Here is a 25,593-nt window from a genome sequence, read left to right on the forward strand (position 1 = left end):
TAAATGCAAACACATTCAAATGCCATACTAGTTACCTCATTCTTGAGGTCTGATGTTCCCACTGCTTTAAGAGGGCATCGATAATATCGGTGCCCAAGAAGAATAAGGTGACGTGTTTCAATGACTATCAACCAGTGGCACTAACGTCTGTGGTGATGAAGTGCTTTGAGAGGTTGGTTATGGTGCATATCAACTCCTACTTCAACAAGAACCTCGACCCACTATAGTTTGCCTACCGTCACAACAGATCAACGGAGGATGCGATCTCACTGGCTCTCCACTCCGCACTGGACCAGTTGGACAATAAAAACACTTATGTCAGGCTGCTGTTTATAGCCGATAGCTTGGCGTTCAATACCATCATTCCCTCCAAGCTGGTTACCAAGCTCACGGAACTAGGTCTCTGCGCATCCCTCTGCAATTGGATCCTCGACTTCCTCATCCACAGACCAGTCTGTTTGAATGGGCATAAATATTTCTTCCTCATTAACAATCAGTATGGGAGCACTGTGCTCAGCCCCCTGCTCTACTCACTCTGAACTCATGACTGTGTAGCTGGACATAGTGCAAACTCCATCTTCAAGTTCGCCGAAGACACCACTGTTGTGGATAAATTACAGATGGTGATGAGTCAGAGTATAGAAGTGAGATCGACCGACTGACCAAATGATGCCAGCACAACAACCTGGCTCTCAATATCTGTAAAACCAATGAACTGATTGTGGACTTTGGAAGAGGAAGGATGAGGACCCACAATCCTGTTTATATCAATGGGAGGATGGTGGAGAGAGTCAAAAACTTCAAATTCCTGGGTGTGCATATATCCAAAGATCTTTCCTGGACCCAGCACACTGATGTAATTATAAATAAAGCACATCAATGCCTCTACTTCCTAAGAAGATTAAGATTCGGTATGTCAGAGAGGATTCTCTTGAACTTCTACAGGTGTACAGTGGAGAGCATATTGACTGGTTGCATCATGGCCTGGTTCAGAAACTTGAATGGCCAGGAGCAGAAAAGACTGCAAAATGATGTGAACACTGCCCAGTCCATCATCAGCTCTGACCTCCCCACTATCGAAGGGATTTATCAGAGTCGCTGCCTCAAAAAGGCCGCCAGCATCATCGGAGACCCACGCCATCCTGGCCACACATTCATTCCACCCCTGCCATCTGGAAGAAGGTACAGGAGCCTGAAAACTGTAATGTCCAGGTTCAGAAACAGCTTCTTCCCTACAGCCATCAGGCTATTAAACCCTCAAATAAGCTCTGAACTACAATAGACCATTATTATAATAATAATAATTATCATTATAATTATAATTATAATAATAATTATTATTCTACTATTGTTTGTTTTTTGAATATGTGTGCGTGTGTGTATATATATATATATATATAAAAGGCCGCCAGCATCATCGGGGCATATATATAGCATATATATATGTGTGTGTGTGTGTGTGTGTGTGTATGTGTGTACTTGTGCGTATGTGTACTTTTTTTCTCTCTCATTTATCATATTGTTTACAGTGTACTATGTTTACATATTCTGTTGTGCTGCAGCAAGTAAGAATTTCGTTGTTCTATCTGGGACATATGACAATAAACCACTCTTGACTCTACTATCATTTAATGGGAGTAATTAACCAATTTAATGTAGTTTTCTAATTCTGTTAAAATAGTTCCTCAGTTCATAAGTGTTAGGAGCAGAAGTAGGCCATTCAGCCTATCAAGTCGACTCAGCCATTTAATCATGGGTGATCTATCTTTCCCTCTCAACCCCCATTCTCCTGCCTTCTAAAAGGCAGTTAAAATAAATGTGTCAAAGAACCATATTAGTTACCTATGAGTGAATATCACTGTTACATAATAAGAACTATGTTCCTATCTTTCACGTTCAGCGCAAAAAGTAAAATATAAATAAAGTATGAAAAATGCAGTAATGTCTAGCATTTGTAACAGGGACCTACTGAATGAGTTGTACCTTGGGCTGAGATCAGGAGAAGCAGATGCATTCAGTGTAGAAAGATGCAGCTTTAGACTTTTGTCTTTTCCATTGTTGACATTAGTTGACTCATTATCCTGTCTGCTTCTGACCATAACGTTGCAGCCCCTGATGGGAGATCGGAAGCATATTGGTCCAGAGAGCAGAGGTTGGTTAATTCCAAGCAAATTCCCAGCATTGATGGTCCTATTGTGATTTAACGATCGATTGTGGGATGCAAAATTAGCAGACACAAGTGATAATGGGGTAGTCTCATCAACTTCTTCTACCTCCTCTTCATCTTCCACAATTGAAGCAAGTTTCTGTTTTAGGCTGCCATTCCCATTGGACTCTGACTAAGTGCGAAAAACAAAATCAGTTCAAGGTGTCATAATGCAATAGCCAGGATCTTAATAGTTCTTTTACGACAGAAGTAACTAAACATGATGCGGGAAGGTTAAAGTTCCTTTAACAGAATAATAAACTAGAGGGGGAAATATTTATTTAGTGCCTCTTTCAGACTCCAGACTCAAACACCAACAAAGTACCTTTGAAATGACATTAAGAATGACATTTGCATCCTTATTAACAATGATGAAAAATATATCACACAATTGGATCTCTCAAAATAGCAATGAAATAGCAAAAAAACTAATCATTTGTTTATTTGACCCTTGTATAAATATTGGCAAGGACATAGGGAATCATTGATTTTCTATTCAGCAGATAATATCTTTGTTTTACATCATGTTTTTTATTTGGCAAAGATATTAAATTTCATCAGTGTTAAGGAAAGAGCTGCAGATACTGGTTTAAATCGAAGGTAGACACAAAATGCTGGAGTAACTCAGCGGGACAGGCAGCATCTCTGGAGAAAAGGAATGGGTGACATTTCGGGTCGAGACCCTTCTTCAGACTCTGACCTGAAATGTCACCCATTCCTTCTCTCCAGAGATGCTGCCTGCCCCGGTGAGTTACTCCAGAATTTTGTGTCTACCTTTAAATTTCATCAGGCTGTTAGAATTAAAGATAGGAACCAATAATAAAAAATGTGAATAGTAATATTTGTTTTTTAGAATTAAGAATTTGAAAACATGCGTAACTACAGCGTAAGTAAAAATAGAGCAGCATACCTGGGATATTTGGCAGGAATTCTGGGACAATCTTGAGATCCCCTGTTAAAATAAAGCAACAACATGAAAGAGATATACTTTTATTTAGTAAGTTGTTGAGATTTGGAACACAAGTTGTGAAAGGGTGATACTGCCAGTATCAAAAGAAATTTTGAAAAGGCAGCAAGATATTGTAAAATGGGATAGTTTTTCCAAAGTGCCAGCACAATGATAAAGGTTGCATGGTATTGTTCTGTGCTGAAATATACCATGGTTTCATGAAATATTGGGACAGATTGCGACTGTAAATGCCAGCAAGTCCATGATTTCTGCACATGCCTGGTCAAACAGAGAAGTCCCAAATTTATGTGACTGTGATTGTTGGATGATCTTTCAAAGTGCGCTGCCAATGGGTTGAGTGCGGAGTTCAAATCTTACAGAAGATCCCCAAACATTCTGCTGGATAATTGCCTCTTGGATCCTGTGCTAAGTTAGAAGTGCACTCATTCACGAATGCATTGGAACATAAGCCAATACTTTATTATTATTGATTCACAAGGAACTGCAGATACTGGTCTACAAAAAAAAAATCTCCCTTCTTATGAACTCTTCAGTCTTTTGCTGCTGGATCTTAAAAACATTCCAATCTGCGGGCCCACCACCATTCCTTACCACTATTTTTCAGTTTACCATTTTCCTTGACCTAAACACAAAGTGCTGCAGTAACTCAATGGGCAGACAGAATCCGTGGAGAGAATGGATAGGCTACATTTGAATCTAAAGGAGAGTCCCCGCCGGAAATGTTGCAAATCCATTCCCTCCACAGATGCTGTCTGACTGACTGAGTTACCCAAGAACTTTGTATTTTATTCATAGAAACATAGATACAGAAAATAGGTGCAGGAGTCGGCCCTTCGAGCCAGCACCGCCACTCAATGTGATCGTGGCTGATCATCAGGTTTGTAGGATAATTGGCTTGGTGTATGTATAAATCGTCCCTTGTGTGTGTAGCATGGTGTTAATGTGCGGGGATTGCTGGTCGGTGTGGACTCGGTGGGCCAAAGGCCTGTTTCCACGCTGTATCTCTGAACTAAACTAAACTCTGGCTGATTACATTCCAAAAAAGGAATGTCAAGATAGATGATGGGGAAAAAGTATAAATAGTACTTACACAATTCACTACGTTTACATTCTTTGAAATTGAATTTTTTAATGCCATATTTACTTTCCATCTTTTTCATCCATAATCTTTTTTTGTTTGGAAAGTAATCTCAGTAACATGGTTAATGCATGAGTGATGGAAAATACATTCAATTATGCCATCTTGTCATATGTTTAAAATATTTGGGTGAAATGTAGCAAATTCCAGTTCTGTTGCATGGTTGCCCCATTGCAGGAAGGATATGGAGGCATTGGAGAGGGTGCAGAAGAGGTTTAACAGAACTGCCTGGATTAGAGGGTATTAGCTTTAGGGAGGTTGGACAGATTTGAATTGTTTTCTTTGGAGCGATGGAGGCTAAATGAAAACCTGATAAAATGATATAAAAATTTTGTGAAGCACAGATAGGGAAAACAGCCAGAACCTTTTTCCCAGGGTGGAAATGTCAAAGGTGAGGGGGCTTACCTTTAAGATGAAAGGGACAAAGTTTAAAGGAAATGTGTGGAACAAGTTTTTTAGAAAGAGGGTGGTGGGTGCCTGGAACACGGCGTCAAAGGAGATGGTGGAAGCAGATGATAGCAACATTTATGAGTCTTTTAGATAAGTATATAAACTGGCAGTTATTTGTGCATGAATATCACAATATATAATAAGAAATATGTATGTTCCTTTCTATCAGCTTCTTTCTAAGTGGTGGTGGAGGCAGATACGATAATAGTGTTTTAAAGGCTTTTAGATACGCACATGGATGTACATGGAATGGAGGGATTACGTGCAAGGAGATGAGATCAGTTTAATGGCATCAGGTATGGCACGGACATTGTGGGCCAAAGGACCTGTCCCTGTGCTGTACTATTAATAATTCTATGTTCTATCACTGAATGGTATTGGTTGGTGATGGGCCAGCAGATATATGACTGCCTCCCACTGATTCCCCACCCTGGCCATCTGCCGAGATTCAAATTAGTGCAGTAAACAGGAAAATCAGCCTGGTAATTTGCTTTTTAATTTAGTTTAGTTGAGAAATACAACATAGAAACAGGCCCTTCGGTCCATGGAGTCCGCATCAACCAACGATCGCCCATAAACCAGTTTAATCCTACACACTAGGGACAATTTACAGAAGCCAATTAACCTACAAACCTGCACATCTTTGGAATGTAGGAGGAAACTGGAATACCAGGAGAAGACCCAAGCAGTCACAAGGAGAACGTACAAACTCCATGCAAACAGCACCCGAGGTCTGGATCGAATCCAGGTCTCTGGCGCTGCAAGGTGGCAACTCTACTGTTGCACCACTGTACTGGCTTTGAAGACCATTAGAATTAAAACGTGCAGGCTCTGCCAGAATGAGGAGAAAAGTCAACTTATTTGTCTTGGCGTGAGAATATCCAGGAAGAAGGACTTTCTGGATAAATAATAATTACCATCTCCCATTTTACAATTCATATCAAATATATGGATGAGCATTAATAACAAATTCAATTTTCAGTCAATGCAAATGAAACTGCCCTTAAAAGAAGCAGAATACAAACAGCATTCGCACTTATGATAGCAATCACACGGTGGAAATGCCACAGCTTTTGAGCTAAAGATAGACATGCATTTTAAACCCTTCAATATATGCAAATATAATATCTACATATTAGTATGGGGAAGCTACCCCGATAGTACACAAAACAATTATTCAATGTCTTACAATATTAGTAATTTAAAAGTAAATTAGTAATTTAAATTTGCATTATTTTGGTAGTGCTGCAATAAATAGTGTAACCATAATCACTATACTTACATTGCCTTCATGGCCCTCTCTGAGGTTATAGGTGAGATTGTGATGAATGTCGTCCTTGAATTTATGGGAGTATTCTGGGTACAGGTCCAACACTTCATAGAGACCTTTCAGATTAATACATTGCAGATCACAGTAGGTTAGAGCTTTCACATCAGCGCTGGTTTTGATAACTTGATTTTTGCCTGCAAGATTCGCACCTATCAGATCACCCTTCCCTGTAATACAAGAATTTGGAAACATTAGCATTGCATTTCACAAGGCATTGGGAACTGGGGTTCAACATAGTGCAATAAATTGGCAAAAATAGACTTTGATTTCCCCAGGTCTCAGGGAAATTAGTTCGATACATGGATGGCACAAACAAAAATGGCACTTCATCTCTACCAGCATGTGTGTTGGATTTTATCTTCGGCTTTATTTACACTCCTGGGTATTTTGTAGGGAACCATTGACAATTCCTGTTTGGTGCAATGGTGGTGGCCCAACTCATCTTTAAGCAAGGGGCAGGGTCACCTAGGAGTCTTGGTGAAGTCTCCAGTGAACCATGACACTGAGTTTAGTATATTGTCACTTGTACCGAGATACAGTGAAAAACTTTTGTTGCATGCCAACCAGTCAGCGGAAAGACAATACATAATTACAATCGAGCCATCCACATTATAAAGGGAATAACGTGAATAATGATTAGTGCAAGATAAAGCCAGTAATGTCCGATCAAAGATAGTCTGAGGGTCCCAACTGATGTCGATAGTAATTCAAGACTGCTCTCTAATTGATGGTAGGATGGTTCAGTCGCCTGATAACAGCTGGATAAAACTGTCCATGGGTATATTTAGAAGGTTGTTGAACATTTTTAAAACTCACAGAAGGTGAATAAATATCCTGGAGTGCTTCTGTGCCAGTGGACAAGTTTGCAATTGGCAGGAGTGTATTAAATAAGCATCCAAACATTCAGGATGTAAGCAAGATGTACTGTACATAAGAAGCACCCTGCTTTGATAATGAGGCCACTGAGCAGCTGGTGCAGGAAATGAAGCAAAGAGGGACATGTCGTGTTTTACTGGCATGGCCATGGTACCATGGTGTGGCCAAAGATGTGTGAGATTGTCAACAGTGTCAGTAATGTGCCAAGCACCTGGTCAGGAGTAGGGAAACGTGTCTGAGATTTTACACATTTCTGTTTCGCCAGGATACATATTAATTTTTACTTCAGGTACATGATATAGTAATATGTACTTAAAAGGTATCATTCAGTCTTGGATTGTTGTTGGCCACTCATTCCCAAGTAAGACCATGATTTCTAGTCTATAGTGTTGCGATATGCATAGAGATGCAAAATGCTGAAAGAACTCAGACTGAAGAAGGGGCCAAACCCAAAACGTCATCTGTCCATTCCTTCCACTGATGCTGCCTGAAATGCAGAGTTCCTCCAGCATTTTGTGCTTTCCTCAGGATTCCAGCATCTGCAGTTTCTTGTCTCCACTGATTAGACCAATCTGAACTTGAAAGATCATTCCAAATAAGTGACAGAGATGTAGGGATGTTGCAGCATTAGTGGTTCTTAAGTCAGCCACACACCCTTACTGGGAAGATGATTTGGTTATGGGTCATGGAAATACTATATGTGCCAAAGTAAGGACGGAATGCATGAGAAAGGAACAACTTAAAATTACATACTAAAGATTAGTAATGAATGTGATCTTCAGACTTTGCACATGTAATACTACGTACAGATTCTCTTCTGTTGTACACCTATCTCAATTGGAAATATATTTCATCCATTGTCATCACTGGATCAAAGTCTTGAAAATCTACACTCGAGACATTGTTTAGCCGCTTTACACCATAGATGCGATGATTGATCTAGGTAACTGCAATGCAAATCCCCTCCCTGCCCTGCATTCTCAATGGGACCAAGGAGAAGTATATACCGACCTGCAGACTAATGATCACAAAAATGTGAATCAGTAAATGAACTGGGACATGGTAGTAGGGTAGTTGTGCGACTATTCGCGGAAGAATGAACCATTTAGACATGATCTGGAGCCAAACATAACTGCTGGTGAAATTAAAGCTCAGTAATTGAATTAAAAAAGGCAGATAGCCAACAATGGATGAGTGCAGGGGATGCAGTGATGAGAAATGTCATTAGTTTACTTTGTTCACTAATGGGATCAGCAAAGGAAATCTGCCATCCTTATTTGCTCTGACCTGTATGTTACTCCAGGATATCAATCTGGTTGATGCTTAATTGTCACCTCAGCTCAAGGATAATTAGGAATGGACAATAAATGCTGGCAAAGCCAATGATGTCCGTTTTCTGTGAATGAATAAAGTTGAAAGTGCAATTCCAACTTTCACAGATGGCATTTGTGTTTGCGGCTGCAATTATGCAGAGAATTAAGAGATTACCATTTCCCACAGTTTAAGAATAAGGGGTAGGCCATTTAGAACGGAGATGAGGAAGAACTTTTTCAGTCAGAGAGTGGTGAAGGTGTGGAATTCTCTGCCTCAGAAGGCAGTGGAGGCCAGTTCGTTGGATGCTTTCAAGAGAGAGCTGGATAGAGCTCTTAAGGATAGCGGAGTGAGGGGGTATGGGGAGAAGGCAGGAACGGGGTACTGATTGAGAGTGATCAGCCATGATCGCATTGAATGGCGGTGCTGGCTCGAAGGGCTGAATGGCCTACTCCTGCACCTATTGTCTATTGTCTATTGTCTATTGTAGCTGGCAAATGTCTCTAAATATAAATGTTTGGAAAAATAATAAGGTTGAAGGTTCTGGGAAAACAAATATCCAAAAGAGGTAGAGATACAGAAACAGGGTTATTAAGTGGATGCATAAATTACCTTGTTGGTGAATAAGACTAAAAAATAAAGCAAGATTAATACTGGTTCAATTCTGGAAAAATAGTCTTGAAAGCAGATAAATTGTGTTAAACTTCTGTAACACTTTGAAAAGGGCATATTTTTTAACTCTCATACTATATGAAGAAACATTATTAAAAAATATATATCATTTTTAACAGAGGCACTATCGAAAACAAAATGATATCAAAATATTAGGTTATATTTATCGGAAAGTTCATGTTCATAAGCCATAGGAGCAGAATTAGGCTATTTGGCTCATCAAGTCCTTTGCCATTCAATCATAGCTGATCTATCATCCCTCTCAAGCCCATTCTCCTGCCTTTTCCCCATAACTCTTGATACCCTTACAAATCAATAATCTGTCTATCTCTGCCTTCACAGTACCCAATGACTTGGCCTCCACAGCAGTATGTGACAATGAATTCCACAGATTCACCACCTTCTGACACCCTCCTCATCTCCATTCTATTTCATTTACTTTTATTCTGTGGCTATGACCTCTAGTCCTAGACTCTCCTAAACATCCTTTCTGCATCCATTCTATCAGGCGTTTCACTATTCGGTAAGTTTCAATGAAGTCCCCCCTCACCCTTCTAAACTCCAGCAAGTATAGGCCCAGTGCTGTCAAAAGCTCATCATATGTTAACCCAATCATCCTTTGGAAGGAAATGAAAGTCTGAGAAATGATCCGATAATTCTTTCCTTGATTCTGAAAATGTATGGTTATGTAGAGGTAGCCATGTTCACTTGAATAAATGAGTAATTTAATAGTAATTTTTTCGTCATCAATAAATCCAGAAACACGTTTACAAAAAAAAGACCACAAAGTGCTGAAGTAACTCAGCAGGTCAGGCAGCATCTCTTGAGAACATGCATTAAGTGTCATTTTTTAAACTTCAGGAATTCAGGAAAATCTTATTCATAGTTAAAATTTGGAATTTGTTCCTGATTGAAGTAGTTAAGGCAAATAGCTTTGCTATATTCAAAGAAACAGATCGGCACATTTGGGTGGCGTGATGGCACAGCGGTAGAGTTGCTGTCTTACAACGCTTATAGCGTCAGGTTCGATCCTGGCTACGGGTGTTTGTCTGTATAGAGTTTTTATGATCTCTCCGTGACCTGCATGGGTTTTCTCCGAGAACTTTGGTTTCCTCCTACACTCCAAAAACGTACGTTTGTAGGTTAATTGGATTGGTTTAAATGCAAATTATCCCTAGTGTAATGTTAATGTGCGGGGATCGCTGGTCGGTGTGGACATGATAGGCCGAAGGGCCTATTTCCGCACTGTATCTCTAAAGTAAACTCAACTAAACTAAACTAACATGTTGGAGAAAGGATATAATGAAATGTTAATTGGGTTGGATGAAGCGCAAATGAAACAAACACAAGCAGAGACAGGTGAAGCTGAGTTACTGTTTCTGTTCTGTAAATATCTTTAGCACTTTGCTGCAAACCCCCAAGAAATCAATATGCTTAAGATTTAAGTAAATGGAGATAAATTGGTAAAGAAAATCTGGTGCATTGTCAAAACACACTGCTTTGCGCTATGGGAGAGAAACCTATTTTAATTAATGTTTACCCATGGATTTTTCTACTACAGAAAGTAGCTCAAGCCAAATCATATGCAGGAAAAACTTGGCTAAAGTTCTCAGAGCTTAATGGATCATGGGACTTGGAGAGAAAGCAGCAACAGGCTATTGCTTTAGAATGATCAGCCATGTCAAATGGTGGAGCAGATTTGAACAATCGAATGGTCTACTCCTCTCTCTTGCTTTCTATTTCCTGTGATGCAACATTTTAGTTGTTTTATTTTTTTTCAGTATACATTATTCAAAATGACTGCCCATTTCGAGATAAGAAGTAATCAGAAAATGGTTGGAAGCACTGTCTATATATCCCACAGGGAGTCTCTGAGAGGATCAGAGGTAGAAAGGACCCAACTGCTAAAGACAGAAAATTTAGTTATCTTGCTCCTGTTATTGAAAAGCTGGAGGTTCAGAACTCTTGCCATCCCGAGATGCTCATACCTCAAACGTTTGTGGGAAGGATATCTGGTTATGTTCACAAAACAGAAGGCACGAGACCTTTGGAGGGAGGACAGGGATGGAAAGTTGGTTGGAAAGTTAAAAGAGGGTATTCTGAGGGATAAGAGATACATGCATTTAGATGGACAGGGGCTGATTTGGAATAGTCAGTATGGTTTTGTATGTGGGAGATTGTGTCTCACAAATCTGATTGAGTTTTTTTTGAAGATGTGACTAAAAAGGTTGATGAGGGCAGAACTGTTGACATTGCTATATGGATTTCAGCAAGGCATTTGACAATATTCCGCATGGTAGGCAACTCTTGAAGGTTAGTAGATCGCATGGGATCCAAACCTACTAACCAACACCAACCGATACGTTTGATTGAGCTATGCCCATTGATTTTCAACTATCCATTTACCCATCCATTCAAAGGTTCTGCCAACCTATGATAATCTGGGAATCATGAATTTATGCTTCATATTTAATGCAACATGCCATATGGAGTACAGACGACTGTAAGGTGAAACCTACAGGCTGCTTTTCTCTTTAACCAAGTTGATACAGCAACCATGAGAGGAATAGATCGGGTAGATGCACAGAATCTCTTGCCCAGAGTGGGGGAATCGTGGACTAGAGGACATAGGTTTAAGGTGAAAAGATTTAATAGGAATCTGAGGGGTAACTTTTTCAAACAAAGGGTGATGGGTGTATGGAACAAGCTGCCAGAGGAGGTAATTGAGGCTGAGACTATCCCAACATTTAAGAAACAGACAGGTACATGGATAGGACAAGTTTGGAGGGATATGGACCAAACGCAGGCAGGTGGGACTAGTGTAGCTGGGACATGTTGGCCGGTGTGGGCAAGTTGGGCCGAAGGGCCTGTTTCCACATTGTATCACTCTATGATTTTATAACCATATTGATAAAGGTCATTGACAACACCTCAGAATGTTGTAATATTTTAACATTAATATAGAAATGTAATTACTCCTGTTTTCATCGATGCTGTGAATGATAAAGTGTGCCTTTTTAGAAGACCAAACAGGGACTTTGTGTTGAGAAAACACTCAATTGTGTATTTTCTTGCTTTTTCATATTTTCTATCTGACTGTTAATGACATTATCCAGGTGAACACAATATCTGTCACCAGACATCATAGGTGCACCTTATAAGGAATAATTACATCCGTGTAACATCGGTGCCAACTGAATTCTATGTTTTGTAATTATCCTTTCCTTGCTTGCATTTTAACTGAATTATGTGGAATCTTACTCCCTTTTTCAGTAAGTTAATAAAGAAAACGGTTCTCCTGTACATCAGTTGTGCAGATTAATATGTCATGGGAGCCCTCTTCTTACCAATTTTAGCTTCTGGCATTAGGGAAAAGTAATTACTTAGCTTGTCACAGGTATATATAGCCTCTCTATTGAAAGTTAGGCAGTAAAAGAATAATCAATAGCCAAGTAAAACATCTGTAACTTCTTGATTTAGTTCAATTTGTAAATAAGATGGGTGATGAAATATTAAAACTGTGAAAATCCATGGCCTTTGAACCTTGTAGTAAATACTGCAGCTGCCAAATTAAATTAAAAAGGTGAACCCCATGCGTCAGCCATTGAAATGAAACAAAATCAAAACAGACATCCTTAATTTGAACGTATTACATGACTAAGTCATGCATGGTCTGTTGTTTGGAACTTGTGTTCTATATTTGCAGGGCTCACGAGGTTTCTCTCTATTAATTAAGTTCAGGTTTGTTTTGTTTCACACAGAATAAATTCCAATGAAATCCGTTTTTTTTTAAAGGTTCTGGAGCACAATCTGCTTTCGATGCAATGTAATTATCATTAGTTAAGCTAATAGTGGGAAGATACTGTAACCTGTTTGGAAGAAGACAATTCATTGATGTAACAGTTTGGAATAAATCAAAACTCATGGTTATTAAATTATGAATTTTCCTTGCCAGATTGCTAAACCATATACTGTCGAAGGTATTTATTTCACAAAATGCTGGAGTAACTCAGTAGGTCAGGCAGCATCTCAGGAGAGAAGGAGTGGGTGACGTTTCGGGTCGAGACCCTTCTTCAGACTGATTAGTCTGAAGAAGGGTCTCGACCCGAAACGTCACCCATTCCTTCTCTCCTGAGATGCTGCCTGACCTGCTGAGTTACTGCAGCATTTTGTGAAATAAATACCTTCGATTTGTACCAGCATCTGCAGTTATTTTCTTAAACTATATACTGTAATGACTTAGTAATTTCAACCTTTAACATTTTGAGGACAGCTGCTCTAAATCAAATCTTCACCTTTCACGAATAAACTTACATAAACCTTAAAAATACCCAAATTTGAATATTCTGCAATGTGGAATCTTACTTTTCAGTAAGAAAATGGAGATTGTATAGAGGTTGTAAAATAAATCTATCTGAGTGGTGCATAAGATTAAAATTAATTAATGCAAGAAAGGGATATTTTCTCATTTAAGATAAATGGGAAACAAAGACATTTAAAATTATGGAAGGGTGAGGCAGGGTAAATAGAAATACAGTCACCATCTTTTTTAGCCACTGTAGGAGTATCAAAAATAAGAAGCCATAGCTTCAAGGTGAGGGAAGGAGTTTGAAAAATAAATTGAAGGGTACATTTTTAATGTGAGTTATTTAAGTGTGTCTGGAACATGCTGACAAAGATGATGATGTCAGATACTATCACCACATTTAAGAGGCATTTAGACAAATACAAGTAGATAAAGCAAAGAAGGATCCTAATTCAGGCAAATGTGTTGAGTTGTTGGGCAAGGGTTGGCAGGGACATGGTGAGCCACAGGGCATATGTATACAGTGCTGTATGACTTTATGATGCTATGATTCACCAATATAGTCCAAAGGTTAACTAACAAGGACATGTCAATAAAAGTTGAATACAAGAGATTTATCAATGATAATATAGTTCCTTGTGGAACTGTGAAAGTCACAGGCAGGGTTCTGAACGAAGCAGGAATCATCAACTTTTAAGTTCAAATTGTCCAGGTATGTAGAGACAAGGAGAAAAGGAGATAAGGGATGGGATTAAGATGACAATGTACCAAGACAGGATGTGAATACCCTGCAGTCCCTATACAGAATGACACCCTTCTCAATCTTATGAGATCAAGCTGTTTGTCCAGGAATAAAAACAGAAAATCCTGAAACACTCAACAAGTCAGGCCACATCTGCAGAAAGAGAAACACAAATAATGTTTCAGATCAAAGACAATTCTAACAAATAGTCTTCAACCTGAAATGTTAACTCTGGTGTGTAGAAAGGAACTGCAGATGCTGGTATTTACCAAAGATAGACACAAAGTACTGGGGTAACTCAACGGGTCAGCCAGCATCTCTGGAGAAAAAGGATGGGTGACATTTCAGGTTAGGACCCTTCTTCAGAATAAACTGTGATCCTCTTTGCACAATTAATACCTGATCTGCTGAGTGTCTCAATCATGACCACGGGTGGTGTCTGTGTGGAGTTTGCATCTTCTCCCTGTGATCACATGGGTCTCCTCCAGGTGCTCCAGTTTCCCCCCACAGTCCAAAGACAAAGTTTTGTAGGTTAATTTTCCTCTGTAAATTGGTCCATGTGTAGGGAATGGATCTGAATAACATTGAACTGGTGTGCACTAAAGTGATTATTGGTAGGTGTGGATTCAATAGGCTGAAGGGCCAAAGGGCCTGTTTTCATGCAGTGTCTTAAAATATATATATATATTACTCTGTTTAACATCAGTGAGATAATTTGATTGCCTTGTTCATAAGCTTCTCGCCAGCCATAGCCTGGAACAGAAATAGGAATGTGAAAGGAGGCTGGGCAGAATAGCGTTGGTTACCAAAGCACAGAGGCTTTGAGATGATTGATGAGCAAGGATGGCACCCAAGAGGACATTCTAACAACTCTGTCAGAGATCATTGCACGGTCCAGGACTGTATGAGTGGCTGTGATTCACCTTTGTCCTCAGGAAAGTTTCAGATCTCAATCCCTGCAAGTTCTGCATTGCCTGTGTCAATGGAAGTCAGAACTTGACTTTTTTTAATATATGTATGGGAACTTTGAGGGTGTTATAGGTGATGCAAGTCATGTATCACAATCTCTTTTGCACAGAAGAGTGCTGAGAATTCAGGGAACAACTGTCGATCACATCTTGTTGCCATAGAAGACCTGAGTTTAAGTTTAGTTTATTGTCACATGTGCTGAGGTACCGTGAAAGGCATTTGTTGTGTGCTAACCATTCAGTGGACAAAACAATACATGATTACAATCGACCGTCCACAGTGTACAGATACATGAAAAAGGGAATAACGTGAATAACGTTTAGTGCAAGATAAAGTCAGTAAATTCTGATCAAAGATAGTCCGAGGGTCTCCAATGAGGTTGATAGTAGTTCAGAACTGCTCGCAAGTTGATGGTAGGATGGTTCATTTGCCTGATAACAGCTGGGAAGAAACTGTCCCGGAAACTGGAGGTGTGCGTTTTCACACTTCTATACCTTTGCCCGATGGGTGAGGGGAGAAGAGGGAGTGGCCGAGGCAGGGAGATTCAACAGGATTGGCAGATTTTCTATCATCCTGTCAGCCACTCATTAAAGACAGAGGTATTCAGTAACAAGAAGGATCTCAACTTGATTAGTACGGGTGTCAGAGGTTATGGGAAGAAGGAAGGAGAATGGGGTTAGGAGAAAGAGATAGATCATCCATGATTGAATGGTGGAGTAGACTTGATGGGCTGAATGGCCTAATTCTACTCCTATCACTTATGATCTTATGATCTTTTGAACAACTTATGATCTCTGGAATAGCTGTGAATCCTCAGTTGTTGTACAAATCCTTGAGCCCCAGGGTGGTCTGGAGGGTGGACCACTTTTCCAGTGCCTCTAAATAGATGAACCCATCATAGCTTCAGCAGCTGCCTGATCTTCTGGTGTACCATTCCGTTATTCTGTGGAAGCAATATCCGTAGTCAAAGCTGCAGCTTCTGACGTTTAATGTCAGATTCCACTGGCTGTTGAATGCTCTCTTCCCTCGTGTAATGTAACGGTTAAACAGGCTTATCAGCTAAGATGGATTCATCTGCTTACAATGCCACATGTCAAGCAAAAGTAAGTTGGCTTAGAAAAGCAATTAGATGTTTCAGAAAATGCTTCGGCACAATTAGAAGAACCAGCAAATCATGGGGCCACCTGCGAGGTCATTAGTAGTACAGATAAGAGAGAATATTCTGTTGAGATTGGCTCAATGCTTAATTTAATAAATAACCCTTGGAATTTGACAAAGAAGAACCTCTAGTTTAAAAAAAAAGACATAGTTAACTTTTGTTTGTAGATGGGGTAGAAGCACAGCCTTGTAAGCGCATGCTTTCAAGCAAACTCATGGTGAATTTTACCTATGGGGAGAAAGAAGTGAATTTTACCTTTGGGGAGAGAGAGGTGAACTTCACCTAGAGAGAGGTGGACTTCACCTCCAGGAAGAGAGAGAACTTCACCTTCGGGGAGAGAGAGAACTTCACCTTTGGGAGAGAGTGTAGAACTACACCTTTGGGGAGAGAGAGATCCCTGGATCTGGTGCATGCCAGGGCAGGACTCCCGAGTTCTCCAGACCAGCCATCGCAGGCATCCCTGATGTGAAATTTGTTGCTTTATGAATGATTTTCCTCTATTTTATTTTAATAGATATTTGCCACCCAAAATGTTCTTTCTTCATTCATTGATCTGAAGCTTCGAAACCTGCTTAGATTTCATTGCACCTTGCTGGATAGGATGGTCTTCAGTTTGCATTGGACCCAGAACAAGCTTCAGGTGGACTCTTCCGTTCCAGTGGATTTCAGGTCAGCGGATCATTATACCATATAATTGGTTTGTTAAATCTTCTGAAGATTGGCCGTAAGAAGTTTGGATTAGTTGATCATTTCGATGAGCTGCAAAACGGGGGCATTTCTGCGAGGTACTGAACTGTGGGCCTGATGCAATTCACATCTGGCCCCTCCGCTGTATGCCTGTCAGAGCAGGTGCATTTTGCATTGAACGATTTATTTGAAGGGCATCCTATGTTCTTAAAAAGGTAAGTGTGTTTTTTTTCCTCATAGGGACCTATCCACTTGTAGCTCTGAGCATGTTGGGGAATTCTGGACTTCTGCACCTGGAGGTATATGGAGGTCACAGTCTGCCTTCCCACTCCACACCTGGACTCGCCTTATCCATCTCTACCTGTCACCCAGTAGCTGCTATCTGCCAGCACCACCCTTCCCCCTCCTCAAGCTGGTTACATCTGTGCAGCATTCCCCTCCTCACCTGGAGCCAGCTATCACCTACCATCCCCTGCCTCATCCCTCTCTCTCATCTTATACTGGTGACCTCCCCTCTCCACTCTCAGTCCTTATGCAGGGCCTTGAGCTGAAATGTCATCTCCCTCTTTGTCTCCGTTGATGCTACTCAACTCACTGAATTCCTCCAACTGTTTGTGTGCTTTTGCTCCAGAATCCATCCATGTCTAGTAATGGAACTCACCCCACCCCTCCCGAACAATAATATAAGGAAGGTCTTTTCCCTTTAGGAAGACTTGAGGATCCCTGCATACTTTCCATCATGGTATACATTATGCACCCTATCTAGTCTTAATTTTATTCTGTGATTGATATAGCGCCTCAGTTCAGTCACATTGCATGTATAAAACATATGCCATGTGATTAATTTTTTAGGCATTGACTCAAATGTGTTGGCAGACAATAATTTGCTTTGAAAAGCAAAAATTTGTTTTGGCCATTGATGGTAATGCAAAATGGGAACTAGATTAATTTTAATAGGCTGAAAAGCTTAAAGATCTGTTAAGAAATTCATGTATTCTGCACTAAAATCTTTTAATGCTTAGTTTATAAACAGTTTACTGCCACAAACATTTTTTCTCATTAGTTTGTATTTCACCCACATTCAAAGGGGTTATTTAGTGGAAAGATGAAAATCAGTGCTAAATATGTGATGTGCTTATACAACTATTTAAAAGATTATTTTTGAGTCATCGATTCAAACAACACTGAAACAGGTTCTTTAGATCACTATGTTTATGTTGACTATCAAGCATTTATCTATACCAATCCCATTTTCCAGCAATTGGTCCATAGTCTTGAATGCTTGTTTAGAGAGTTCTTACATGTTTGAGAGCAGCTGCTTCTGCTGTCTACTCAGGCAGTATGTTCAAGTTTCAAACTATCCTTTGGAGAAAAAATAATCTTTGCTTAAATCTACTCTAGACTTCCAACTTTTTACTTGAAACCTATCCCCTCAAGTTTTAGACAACTCTGCTATGGGCAAAAGTTTCTTGCTGACTACTCTATATAAGCCCTTCATGATTTTTTTATATCTCAATCCCCCTCAGCCTCCTCTGTTACAGAAAATACAAATTTGACCTATGCAGTCTGTGCTCATCGCAATAATGTCCTGTGCTATAATGTCCTGGTAAACTTCCTCTGCACCTTCTCCAATGCAATCTGACCTTCTTATAGTGAGGTGATCAGAAGTGCATCCAGTACTCAGGTTGCGGCCCAACAAATGTACGTACCACAACCTCTCTGCCCTTATATTATCTAGCCTAGAAAATTGCCCCTATGCCTAGTTAACCACTTTATGCACCTGGGCTTATCCACCTTATCCTTCATGAAGATAAACACTCAGAAACCTTCCAGACCCATTGGTGTGCCTAGCTGTGTTCTTAAAACCTGCATGGATAAACTGGTTGGAATTTTTTGCTGACATCTTTAACCACTCATTGATATGGTCCAAAGTTCTCAATTGCTTTAAAAGGTCGTCAATAATACCGGTGACCAAAAAGAGTAAGGTGCCATGTCTCAATAATACTACCTGCTGGCACTAATGTCCGTGGTGATGAAGCACTTTGAGAGGTTGGTTATGACGCATTATCAACTCATATCTTAGTAAGGTCCTGGACCCACTTCAATTCCCCCACCGCAATATTAGATCAACAGAGGATGCAATCTTGCTGGATCTCCACTCTGCATGGGATCGCTTGGACCATAAGAACGCATACGTCAGATTGCTGTTCAGCTCAGCATTCAACACCATCGTCTCCAGCAAATTCATCAAAATCAAAGAGCTTGGTCTCTGCTCATCCCAACGTAATTAGATCATCAACTTCCTCATAGGAAGACCACAATCAGTAAGACTTGCCAATTCTGGAATTTAGAAGGATGGGAGGAGATCTTATCGAAACGTATAAGATTATTAAGGGGTTGGACACGTTAGAGGCAGGAAACATGTTCCTAATGTTGGGGGAGTCCAGAACAAGTGGCCACAGTTTAAGAATAAGGGGTAGGCCATTTAGAACTGAGATGAGGAAAAACTTTTTCAGTCAGAGAGTTGTGAATCTGTGGAATTCTCTGCCTCAGAAGGCAGTGGAGGCCAATTCTCTGAATGCATTCAAGAGAGAGCTGGATAGAGCTCTTAAGGATAGCGGAGTCAGGGGGTATGGGGAGAAGGCAGGAATGGGGTACTGATTGAGAATGATCAGCCATGATCACATTGAATGGCGGTGCTGGCTCGAAGGGCCGAATGGCCTCCTCCTGCACCTATTGTCTATTGACACTTCCTCATTGATAACATGACCACAGGTGTATCTCAAGTTTTTGCACAGTCTCCTGCTCTACTCTCTGCACCCATGATCGTGTAGCCAGACATTACTCCAATGATATCTTAAAATTTGCTGATGATATCACCATTGTTGGACGAATAGCAGGTAACGGTGAGTCAGAGTGCAGGAGGCAGATTGATAATCTGATTGAATGGTATCAGAACCCCAATCTGTTTCTGAATATTAGCAAGGCTAAGGAGCTGATTGCTGACTTCAGGAACGGATTGCTGTCTTTACTTAATCCTGTTCCTCTGAGGTTTTATCCTGTTCCTCTGAGGTGTCCTATTTGCACAATTTCACTGCGTTTGTTTTTATCTGAGGTTGAATTACAAAGCCGATGGTGTTAATTTTCTTTCTCTCAATCTATGAATGGAAAGTTGCTGGTGATGGTTTATGATGCACCAAATGCTGCACAATGATGCTTGGAAATGCCATATGTTCCTATCTCCAATAAATCTTTTGGACTGAATGTGTACAAGGAGAGAATTGAAAGATAATCATTTATGGCAAGATAATAATTGATATACTCCAACATGATATAAAATGAGAAACAAGGAATAAAAATGAATGTTGCTATTTTGGTGGGAAATGCAAACATGCAATGTGTTCCAGAAATATCATCCACATGAAATATAGAGGAAAATAAACCTGAGTAAAATAAATTCATTGAAAATGTTTACTCAAATGACAAAATAAAATTTCAACTGAATACACCAATTATACATTAGAAATGATGAAACGAATTCACTGAACTGTACCACCCTCACTTTAAAAAAATGTAGCAGGTGAAAAAAGATTGATTATTTTGTCTACATAATTTAGAAAGGTACCAGTTTGCTTCTACCTGAATATGAATGCATATTCAACACTTAAATGAAGTCATGGGTCATGGAGTCAATCAGCATGAAAACAGGACCTTCAGTTCATCTCGTCTATGCCCAGCAAGATTATCATCTACACAAATCCCACTTTCCTGCATTAGGTCCATGTCCCTTAATTCCTTTCCTATCCATGTACCTCTCCGAAAGCCTTTACCTGCCTCTACCACCTCTTCTGGCAGCTTGCTCCTTGTAGTCAGCACCAAATGTATGAAAAACATGCAGCTCAGCTCTCCTTGAAGTACTTCCTTTCTCACCTTAATCCTATGCCCTCTGGTTTTAGAATTCCCAATCCTGGGAGAAAGACAATAGACAATAGACAATAGACAATAGGTGCAGGAGTAGGCCATTCAGCCCTTCGAGCCAGCACCGCCATTCAATGCGATCATGGCTGATCACTCTCAATCAGTACCCCGTTCCTGCCTTCTCCCCATACCCCCTAACTCCGCTATCCTTAAGAGCTCTATCCAGCTCTCTCTTGAAAGCATCCAACGAACTGGCCTCCACTGCCTTCTGAGGCAGAGAATTCCACATCTTCACCACCCTCTGACTGAAAAAGTTCTTCCTCATCTCCGTTCTAAATGGCCTACCCCTTATTCTTAAACTGTGGCCTCTTGTTCTGGACTCCCCCAACATTGGGAACATGTTATCTGCCTCTAATGTGTCCAATCCCCTAATTATCTTATATGTTTCAATAAGATCCCCCCTCATCCTTCTAAATTCCAGTGTATACAAGCCCAATCGCTCCAGCCTTTCAACATACGACAGTCCCGCCATTCCGGGAATTAACCTAGTGAACCTACGCTGCACGCCCTCCATAGCAAGAATATCCTTCCTCAAATTTGGAGACCAAAACTGCACACAGTACTCCAGATGCGGTCTCAGACTGACCATCTGACCAATCTATGCCGTATGGATAATTTTATGCACTTCTATAAAGTCACTTTACAGATTCCTGCGCTCCTGTGAGAACAATCCCAGCCCTTCCAATTTATCCTAACTAAAGCCCTACGTTTCAGAACTGAATCTCTTCTACACTTCCTTTAGCTAGATAGAGCTCTTAAGGATAGCGGAGTCAGGGGGTATGGGGAGAAGGCAGGAACGGGGTACTGATTGAGAATGATCAGCCATGATCACATTGAATGGCGGTGCTGGCTCGAAGGGCCGAATGGCCTACTCCTGCACCTATTGTCTATTGTCTATTTAGTGCTACCATATTCTTTCTATTACTCCAATGATATCTTAAAATTTGCTGATGATATCACCATTGTTGGACGAATAGCAGGTAACGATGAGTCAGAGTGCAGGAGGCAGATTGATAATCTGATTGAATGGTATCAGAACCCCAATCTGTTCCCAGACCAGAACTGCAGACAATTTTTCAAGTGTGGCCTAACCAATACCTTGTGCAGCCATAGTTAAAGGCACTGTGAAAGCAAGAAAGTTGAACACCTTTTTCATTACCCTATCCACCTATATTGCCATTTTCATGGAGCTATGAACTTGCGCCACAAGGTGTCTTGATACATACGTTTCCAAGATTTCTGCTGTTTACTATATATGTCTGGCCAGTATTAGATGACCCAAAACTCATTACTTCACATTTGGCTCTGCTGCTGCTCCATCCAACTTCCCAACTGATCTATGTCCCTCTGTATCCTTAGGCAACCATGGTCACTATTTAAAACTCCACCAAACTTCATACTTTTGGACCACTGGCATTCTAATCCAAATAATTTAACTGCCTTCAACCACTGAAGGTCACCCCACCTTCTGTCTCCTTTCTCTGTTCGTTTACTTATTTATCTATTTATTCACTTCCCTATGTTCTCTAAATCCCTGTAAAGCGTCTTTGAGTATATGAAAAGCGCTATATAAATGTAATGTATTATTATTATTATTATTATTATAAACATCCCAGCACCAACCTGTGGTACACGACTGATTAGAGACATCCAGTCTGAAACAATGGTGCTTTTATTTGCACACATTTGTGCAGTTATTACACACCTCCCCAGCTACCCACTGTCTCCTGTCACAAAGATCCAATTTGCCAACACAAATTGCCTTCATATGTCCAAGTTTGTCTTTCACTTTGGTTTCGTTAAGAAGTATTTACACATTGCAAGGTTATCCCAATAACCAAGCTTTAAAAAGGAAATGTCATGAGGTCCCATTCTGGTTGAAGCAGCACAATAGGAGCTGGTTAGGTAGACGAGGGAAAGTAATTTGCAGGGTTACAGGGAAATTGTAGTGGTAAAGGTATTTACAGCATTGGATGAGAAAGATCTACATAGACTCAGGCAGTCAAGCGGCCTCCATCTGTGTCAATTGCAAGGACCTTGAAATTCATCTCATTTAATGGTCGCATTATCCACCAATGACATTTTCTTAGCGCCATAGACTTGTGCAGTACAGAAACAGGCCCTTCAGCCCACCATGTTCATGTTGCCCGTTGTAGTTTCCTATACTAATCTTATTTACGGGGATTAGTCTGTAGCCTTTCATGCTTTGCAATTCAGGTACTTGTCTAAATGTTTCTGAAATGCTGTGAAAGTATTGACTCCATCATCTCAACAGGCAGTGTCTTCCAGCATCCAATTACTGACTGAGAAACATTCTCCCTCAGACCCTCTCTACAACGGCGCAGACATTGTGGGCTGAAGGGCCTATTCATGTGCTGTGCCGTTCAATGTTATAAGTAAAACTCCATCTCTCATCTTAAATTCTTGCCCTCTTGCCTTAGGTACACTCTCTGTGTGTAAATGATTATCAGTATCTATATTATCTATCCATGTCATAATTTTACTTTAATTAGATAAAGCTAATGCTTTATCACATGCTCAATATTTGATGCCCATTCCTCAAATTTCTTGGGAATGCTCCAAAGGAGTATTACATAGGGAATGATATAATCATGCTTTACAGACAATAAAGCCATATCAGACTCAGAACAGTGATGCACACCCAGGATCGACTTGTTGAATTAAAAAAATAGTGAAATTCAATCCTTAATGAAAATAGGTGTCTAATTCTGATGCTTCAGACCAACCTTCAGTTGAGCTGAATAGTTACCTTCAGTTAACCTTCAGTTGAGCTGGTCTAAATAGTTACTGCCCAAGTACCGTGATGAACAGTTCTTGGCTTCTGATCAGTTTGGCCAATCTATTACGATCGAGCATGCTGCCTTGGCCAAATGTGGCTGGCTAAGTTGTATAATGTGATGCATACTGATATTTTCTATGATTTCTTTGATGTGATTTACAATGTTGGGCCAGTTATTAGGCATAACATCTGTCACCAGTCTTTAGAGAGAAGTACACAGAACTTCTTAGCTGATCTCTCTTCCAAGGTTGTTGGTACAAGCATTGACATTAGACTGATGGGAATGAGTGGGAAACCTCTACATTGACAAATTGTAGCATTCAGTCTTTACTTTTTCTCAGCACACGAAGGAAGGGTGGAATTATGAACAAAGGGCTATTGGACATGACAATCAGCCATAGGAGAAAAAACACAACATCTTTCATTTAGTCTTCCAAATCCTCCTTGGGGACATTGAAGAAATAATGAACTGGAGCTGAAGACTGAGTGTCACAGGAAACCCTGAATTGTCAGGTTTGCCACATAATTCTTGCTATTGAGGGCGTGCAGCGTAGGTTTACTAGGTTAATTCCCGGAATGGCGGGACTGTCATATGTTGAAAGACTGGAGCGACTAGGCTTGTATACACTGGAATTTAGAAGGATGAGAGGAGATCTTATCGAAACGTATAAGATTATTAAGGGGTTGGACGCGTTAGAAGCAGGAAACATGTTCCCAATGTTGGGGGAGTCCAGAACAAAGGGCCACAGTTTAAGAATAAGGGGTAGGCCATTTAGAACTGAGATGAGGAAAAACTTTTTCAGTCAGAGAGTTGTGAATCTGTGGAATTCTCTGCCTCAGAAGGCAGTGGAGGCCAATTCTCTGAATGCATTCAAGAGAGAGCTGGATAGAGCTGTTAAGGATAGCGGAGTCAGGGGGTATGAGGAGAAGGCAGGAACGGGGTACTGATTGAGAATGATCAACCATGATCACATTGAATGGCGGTGCTGGCTCGAAGGGCCGAATGGCCTCCTCCTGCACCTATTGTCTATTGTCTATTGTGGAGCAAGTTGGCATCGTGTGCCTGTTCTATCCAGGGGTGCAGTGTTGCTGGAGCTCACCAGAGCGCCGCTCCGGCACCTCTGTAAAAAAAAGCCAAAATATACAGCGGGGAATTTAACAGCGGCCGCTCCCGCACCAATGACAGCTCCGGCACCTAAAACACTGCAACACTGATTCTATCGACCTAACTACTAGGAGATGAATTCCCTCAAGTTGCAAATTTAGTTAACTATTGGGTACTGGAAGTCGATTCACATTGCTGCTAAAATTATAAAATAAATTTTAAACAAGCGCAACTGATGCCTGACATTTTTGCTACAGAAAGCAAAACATAATTTCTAGGATTTAGGCAGCACGGTGGAGGGGGCTCAGGTGCTGTCTGTGTGGACTTTGAACATTCTCCCTGTGACTGCATGGGTTTCCTCCAGGTGTTCTGGTTTCCTCCCACATCCCAAAGACGTACGGGTTTTTAGGTTAATTGGCCTCTGCATGTTGCCCCTATGGGGTGGATGTGAAAGTGGGATCACATAGAACTTATGTAAATGGGTGGCGGATGGTCAGTGTGGATTTGGTGGACCAAATGGCCTGTTTCCATGCTGTATCTCTAAACTGAAGGTATATTGTTACTGGTTTCGTCTGTAAAATAGTATTACAAGTGCATTGGAAAATGCCTATATTATGTCACTAAGAAGCACCTCAACTTTTCCTCAATGCATTTATGCTGAATACTTTTAATCAATATCAACACAGTTGAGGGTGGGAGAAGTTGATCTCTAGATTTTGAACAAAAGGCAGTGTGGTACCAGGGATTGAAGAGGCCAATTCATGTGTATATCAACAGGGTCAACATGCAAGGTGTTTGCAGGAAATTGTATTGTCAACGAAGAAAGCATGAAAACTAATTTGATAAAGTGCTGATTTTTCTGTGTCTTTAGCCATCTGAAATGCTATTAATTCA

General features: G+C 40.5%; 1 protein-coding gene across 2 annotated transcripts in view; it reads right to left on the reverse strand.

The window, feature by feature from the left end:
- The window catches only part of kcnh8 (potassium voltage-gated channel, subfamily H (eag-related), member 8), a 299,288-nt gene that overhangs the window by 32,376 nt on the left and 241,319 nt on the right, over positions 1 to 25,593 (reverse strand). For both annotated transcript variants that reach the window (XM_078417912.1, XM_078417923.1), the window contains 3 exons: positions 6,047 to 6,261; positions 3,117 to 3,158; positions 1,984 to 2,339 (listed from right to left, as the gene is read on the reverse strand). In XM_078417912.1, the coding sequence (XP_078274038.1) occupies positions 1,984 to 2,339; positions 3,117 to 3,158; positions 6,047 to 6,261 (613 nt within the window). The remainder of the gene's footprint in view (positions 1 to 1,983; positions 2,340 to 3,116; positions 3,159 to 6,046; positions 6,262 to 25,593) is intronic.

Source organism: Rhinoraja longicauda, chromosome 2 (genome assembly GCF_053455715.1).
Source record: "Rhinoraja longicauda isolate Sanriku21f chromosome 2, sRhiLon1.1, whole genome shotgun sequence".
Lineage (NCBI taxonomy): Eukaryota > Metazoa > Chordata > Chondrichthyes > Rajiformes > Arhynchobatidae > Rhinoraja > Rhinoraja longicauda.